The 7,091-nt window shown below is 41.9% G+C and overlaps 1 protein-coding gene across 1 annotated transcript; it reads right to left on the reverse strand.

The window, feature by feature from the left end:
- Window positions 1-1,876: 1,876 nt before the first annotated feature.
- On the reverse strand, window positions 1,877-2,848 carry lrrc30a (leucine rich repeat containing 30a). Its single transcript, XM_061240928.1, has one exon. It carries the CDS (start codon window positions 2,750-2,752, stop codon window positions 1,877-1,879), a length of 876 nt encoding a protein of 291 aa, XP_061096912.1. The 5' UTR covers window positions 2,753-2,848.
- Between the last annotated feature and the right edge of the window lie 4,243 nt (window positions 2,849-7,091).

The raw sequence follows: 7,091 nt of genomic DNA on the forward strand, positions 1-7,091 counted from the left end.
TGCAAATAGTCACCAGTAGTATATTCTACTTCTTTGTGGGAAGTAGAAAAGCATAATTACTGTAACTCTGAATAGAATTTAATCAGAATTATTATGCAGTTCATAAATCATTTAAGAGAATGCAATCATCCTGCAAAAGTTCTGAACAAAATATTCTCTCTTCTATTTAAGTTTGATTATCAGCTACACGATTTTATAATAACTATCTACAGATTCAATGTATTGCATGAACCATACACTGGTTGTTGTAATATGAGCAATAAGCAGTTGTAGAAACATCATTGACAAAGTCACCCTCCTTTGCACACTTTGACATGCATCAATATCTACATTCAAAGCAAATGCAGACATCTTTAGAGATACCTGGAACAAACACACATTTATATGCAAATACAATATTCACTGGGGAGCAAAATCAAATTATTGATCAACCAAGCACAGGGGTCAGGGTTTTATAATTAGGGTAATTGATTAAAAGATAAATTATGTCACAATGCACATGAGCCATTGATCTATAGAAGTGTTCACCAGATCATTTTATCATCATCATGGTTCATATTCACATCTGTTTCTCTGCATTGATCTGTACAGCATAAACAACATTATTCTGTATGGTCTGATAAAGAAAGTCGATTTAAATCTTGAAACAATGAACAAGGTTTACTTCTTTGACCCAGGAGGCACCAGAATGATTTCTGCATGCCCCACCTATCCAGGGATCGCTTGTAAGCTGACTGCTGCCAACAGGAATAAAGCTCATGGATACAAATGCACTTGGAATTACAAACAGGTTATTCTTTTTTTTTTAAAGGGTCCATTGTTCAATACTTCAATACATTTGCTGGACAAACCCAATGCTGACATGTCACCTATACAAAAAAGTAAATCCGCTTGGAAAGATTAAGACTAGCTCCATCGATTAAAACTTCATGTTGTAGAGAAATGGGTGAAATCAGTCTGTCTGGTTCTGAGCAATGTTCAATCGCTTCAAACTCTTGAATGAAGCGGGAGGAGACCACAACACGAAGCTCCGCCGAGCCGTTTGCTGACGTGATGGAGTGAAACATTTAATCAAAGGTTATGGCGGCCCTTGAGTTGGATTTAATGTCCCCCCATAGTTTCCATTAGCCCTCTCAGTCCTGATCTTTGCTACGCAGTCTGAGACCTAGGGGAGGGGGAGGAAAGGGAAGAAGGTGGGAGGGGGTAGCTGTAATTGAACTAGTTCTCCCCCCCGGAGTCTCTCTGCTGCAGGGGAAAGCAAGGTCAGCTGAACTGAGTCAGCAGAGTGCAAAGTAGAGGCATGTGCTCCGCAAAAAAAGTGGAGAAATCCTGTGCTTGTTCGGGGTGAGGCATTGGCCGGTCTCTCGATTGAGTTCAAAGGTGGCCCTGGGAATGTTCTTCCTTCAGATGAGATCCTGATACCAGCTCCTCGTTGAGGCAATCGTGTTTCTATCTAATGATGAAGTTTTATTCTAGTTTCTTTTTTACTTTCAGTTTCATTTCCTCTATAATTCATATTCCTTCACATAAAATAATTTGGAGTCCAGAGCAGCATGGCATTGCTTTGCAAAATAGGATATTCATTACTGAACCCACATTATTGAATCAACAATATCATCAGGGATAATCAGCTGTGATACTGAAATACACTTTTCACCTTAAACTGTCTTGGCATTTCCATAAAAGTATAAATGAATAGTTTTAGCACAAGGTCATCCAGTCCTTTACATTTTCATCAAAGAAAAAAAAAAAAGCTTACTCATGAAATATGAATGACAGAGTTTTGCTGGAAGACCGAATAACCTAGTGCTGTGATTTAAGTCACATACAAATCTGGAACTCCTATGAGTGATTAGGTTGCGGCCACAATGCAATGTCATGCTGACTTGAGGTAGCTGTACAGGGCACTGAGACCTCCCTCCAACACCTCTTTGATGGGCTTCAGCAGTGGGTTGTGCATGATGTGCAGACCCTTATCCAACGGGTGACAGGCCAGCTTCTCCAGTTTCTTCAGCAGGTACATTTCCGCCGGAACGTTCTGGATGTCGTTGAAGTCCACGTTGAGCAGCTCCAGAGAAGTCAGGAAGCAAAGGGTCTTGGGCAAGGAGTGAATGCAGTTGCCCTCAACGATAAGGATCTTAAGGTCAACCAGGGCCTGGATCTGGTCAGCGATGTTTTCCAGCTGGTTGCACGCCAGGTGCAGGAAGACCAGGCTCTTCATTGCGTAGACGCAGGTGGGGATGTGGGAGAGGCGGTTGTGGCTGAGGTTGAGCTTCTTGAGGTTGCTCATGCTCACCAGGCTGTTGGGGAGGCCCGCGATTTGGTTGTTGGCCAGGCTGAGAACCTCCAACCTGGTGCAAGCGCTCAGCTCCTCTGGGACCTCGCTCAGCCGGTTCCGGTAGGCGAAGAGGACTCGCAGCCTCTTCAGCTGGCCCATCTCGGGCGGCAGGCTGGTCAGCTGGTTCCCCCAAAGGTTCAGCACCACCAGGTTTTGCAGGGCGCCCACCGTGGGAGACAGCCCGCGCAGGCAGTTGAGGGACAAGTTGACCTTCTCCAGCTCCGTGAGTTCCCATAGTTCCTCGGGGGCTTCGGTCAAGCCACGCCTGGCCAGGCTCAGAGTGCTGTAGCCAAAGCGGGTGGTGGCATGCTTGCGGATCCTATCTGCCGAAGACAGGCTCTCCTCCTGGCCCGCGTTCTTTCTGACTTCCTTCTGCTCATCGGTGGCAAAGTCCTTCGACTGCTTGGTTCCCATGCCTTCAGATTGGCCGTGTTTTTGTCTCCTTGACTAAAATGTCAGACCGCATTCTGTAAAAGCACTGCCCCTGTTGGGGGGTTAGGAGGACCTGACAGCCAGGCACCTTTCAGCAATGTTGATCTGTTGGCCTGGGAAGCCTCAGAGAACATTCTCCGCTCCTTCTGGTTTCTCCCCCGGCAGACGTCTGCTGGAAATCCGCCTGGAAACACTGCCCGAGTGGAGCGGAAAAGAGCAAGTGTCATCCAACGAAAGCTTTGCTGTGGTCCACTGACAGGAGTGTGCAACGAACAGCCGGTGGCATACTGCCCAACTTGCAGTCACATACTGAGTTTCAGCCCCGCCAGCTGCCACTGTCACTTGAGTACTTCCTCCCAGTGATAACTAACCTTGATTGTATTAAGGGCGCCAGGATACCATTTTTGTCAAAGTCATTTAATGTCCCAGCATAGTGATTGTATACCCTTGACCCCAAACCATGTCAGCCATTAGGTCAGTATCACATAAATCAGCTCTCTGGTTCAAAACAGCAGGTAATGACATGGCTGACCTGCGCCTGTGTTGCTTTTGAAATAAACCATTGTGCCTTTCAGAATGGAAAAGGAGATGAGTATGTACTGTCTTACTGAGTTACAAGTGTAACAATACTATTTGGGATATGTACATTATGCAGACATTCCTAATGTTATTAAATCCTTACAATGAATGCTAAACAATACAATACAAATTCAGAAATACAAATGCTTATTGATTATACATTATACGTACTTAAATATAGGAAATGAGTTAATAGTGTGGATTAAGAAAAATAATAAAAATATTCCAAGCTTGATTGTTAGCAGAAGATACACATACAGACCTTAACTGAAAAGCCGAACACCACATTCAGTACAGTTTATCACATTGATTGCAGTCATGCAGAGACAGGAAAGGTTGCAGTTCTGTAATAAATCTGTTCAATTTATTTCTAGTGTGTTCATAGTGTGCAATTGTATGTATTGTAAATGAAGAAATATCCTGACACAGCAAGAAGTAAGAGATATAAATGTACTGTTTATGTTTAATTATTTCAATAGTGAGTAATTTGAAGAATGCTAAGAATTATTCAAGTCACACATAATCTTCAGTGGCCCCACCATATTCCTCACATTATAGCCACAAATCTAGATAATTAATAAAGATAGGTTTGTTAAATGTAAACTACAGCTAAAGGTCAGTTTTTCTTTCAATCATCAATTAATTATGGGCCACATTATCAGAAACTTTGGTATAGGATTGCCCTTTCCTAGCAAAACAAATTAAATGAAGAATCTTATGTAACATGGACAGCCCATTTTTTAAGTTGATTCAGCTGATGTGTTTGTTAACATTAACCACCAAGTGAAGACTGACAGGGGATATGCCACCAGCCTTCAGAGTATTTTCAACCAATCAGTCCGATGTTTATTCAGGCATGAGGCTAATTCAGTTTATGTCATAGCCCCAGAGTGTGCGGGTACAATTGCACACACTTACACAAGGGAGCGTGCTTCTGTTTATAAGAGCAGGGAAAATTCCCGCTAAAGGATATAAATAGAACTTGTGTGAGAAAGGGCCTGAGATCACAGTTATTTAACCTGCATATGATATCACTTTTTGTTTAGAGTACAGGTGGTTATATCAAGGATCTGGTCCTCATGTCAACAAACACCAATAACAGACTGCAAGGCCTGAAATAAAAAATCAATAACATTTGTTACACTAAAAATAAAGGGACTATGTATGAAAAGTGATGTCATTTCTATACAGATCACCTGATATGGGTGTAAATAGCTCAAATTAAAGGTGGCAGTCTCCTCTTTAGCCTCATATTCATTGTTTAATTTCCAATGTTTTGGAGCATAGAGCCATAAGAACAGAAATTGTACCACTGTCCAAATACTTACGGACTGCACTGTATTTAATGACTAATACTATTTAGGCCTTTTCCCTCATAAGATGTAACATTAAGATATTCAAAGATATTTCACATTTTTCCCTTTGCCTGTTGACTCACTCTGTTATACAATATCTGCACAGGGAAATTCAATCTAATTTTTCATGTATTTGTCCATATTGCTTTTGCGCTATCAGTCCAATTTTGATGAGACCTAGGGACGACTCCTCTTTGGAGAGCGGGGGAATAGTTTAAAACAGGAAGGTGATGGTGCCAGGTATTCAGTGTGACAAAGGAACAAAGAACCATTTGGCTTTTGGTATTGCCTTATAAAATATACAAATTGCTTTTAGATTTGGATTCTTGGATCTTTTCGATCGCAAGGCACACTTTGCTACTTCAATGTTGCATATTTCAACACACTGGTTTTTCTATTTTTTGCCGTGATGATATGCATCCTTTCCCCGGTGTGTTATTTAGAATGCCTCTTGTGACCCATTTGAAATATGATGCAATTGCGATACCATTTTGCCTGTTCAGATAATGCACATTCTTGAACAGTACCTGTAATGTTGTAGTGGGCTTAATACTCATTATGTGGTGTGTAGAAACTGAGCCATTTTCAGACATTAGTGAAATGCATTTAATCACTTGAGCGGGGCACTTAGCCTGAATTGCTTTGGTAAATACCTGCTTCACAAATGGAAGTATTCTAAAATATAACTACAAAAGTCACCCTGGATAAAGGCATTGACAAAGCAAGTCATTGATGTAATGTAATATGTGAGTTTGTATGTCTGACCTGAGAGGGTGGCAGACAGTGCCATTTTACCTCACAACCTTGAAAACAAAAATTAGGAAAAATTATCAAAGAATGAAATCGAATTATGTGATGTAGTACAAATTCAGACCCAGCAACTATATGCTGTGTTGGCCCTTGAAGGCATAAAACACTGCCTTGTTTGAATACAGAGCCATCTGTGCTTAAAGACAGATGTCTCTGGCACAAGAACCTTTAATATGGACCAAGGTCAGAAGGTTTATTTTCAGCGCGTTGTCCAGGCCAGGATTCAATCAACATTTGTCCTTAAAATTGATTTACAAATAAAAGTAGTGTTCATTTTCCCCTCACAACCTCAGTTTGGCAAGGTTAGCAATTACCAAGAATAACTTGCCTGTGTGAAGAAAAAGAAGCAGTTCCATTTATTTTAAAGCTAAAGACCCATTTCTGACTGAATCTTGGCCTCAGTCCTAGAAGAAGACTGCTTTATGTGCTTTCTTCACGTTCTTCAAGTAAAATAAAGCGCCCCAATGTGTTCATTGTTTTTTTTTTTTTTTCTGTTGTGGTTTTACCTTTCCTCAACTGTAAATGGCTATGACAAGTGGTATAAGTCGACACAGGTAGGCGCCAGTGTCAATGTCACATGGTGGGGTGGAAGGTGGGTGACGTGTTATCTGGCAGCCCCTTGGGCCGTAATGGGGCATGGCACCCGTGATAAGCGGAGAACTGCTTCTCAATCGCCGCTATCCCAGGGAAAATGGGAAGGATTAGCCCAGGCCTGGGGGATGCCAGAGTCCACGCTGGCTCACACGGAACCCTCGGGGAAGGATTTCAGCGAAGCGCCGCCTCCTTCCCCGTCTACTCTCAGGTGGGAAGGCAGAAATAAACAGTTATCAAACGTGAGATATGTCTTTCAAAAGCCTTATTCACACAGCGTGTTTGTTTGTCGGCTTTATACCTGCGACGCATCGGACTACCCGTCGACTACTGGCGGCTAATCACAGACTGTTCCACACAGTTATCTGCTGAAAGAGATAAAGGGTGCCAGAGAGCCACGGATTACGCGCTACCAGCTAGTTATTTATTGTTCAAGAGTTACAAATGCAAATTGTTCACGCCATCAGTCTATTCCCATTTGTGTTTCCGGCATGCTGGGTTGACGGAAGTTTTCCTGCGTGCTTTCGCGTTTGTTAGGATTTGAAAATTGGTCACGCTTTCACATGAGACCTGAACGTGAGCCAACAATCAGCTCCACTTTTAACCCAAAGGCATGCCTTCTGGTGAAACAAAGGCTTTCTCAGCAATACGGATGAGCAGGGGAAAGGCTGTCGAATCAGAAACCGACAGTATCGAGAACTGGGTAATAAGATGAATTTGTAAAAATAAAACGGCTATGGAATGTTGCTATAGACCTATCATTAAATTGGTTCTAATTGTATCAAAGGCTCATTCAAAGTGACAATTACATTTTGCTTAATAAGATGGTGTTCTGTTTGGCAGTTTCGTTTTTTGTTAACGTTCACTTTTTTACTGCAAGTAAATTTGTTTTAACAGTAAATAATCAAAACTCGAAGGATACCTGCTTCTTCCTAGTTTGTGTCTTCAGTTTTGTAAATTGTGCTCCACAAAATAAACATAGATAG

This window comes from Conger conger, chromosome 4 (genome assembly GCF_963514075.1).
Source record: "Conger conger chromosome 4, fConCon1.1, whole genome shotgun sequence".
In the NCBI taxonomy this organism is placed as follows: domain Eukaryota; kingdom Metazoa; phylum Chordata; class Actinopteri; order Anguilliformes; family Congridae; genus Conger; species Conger conger.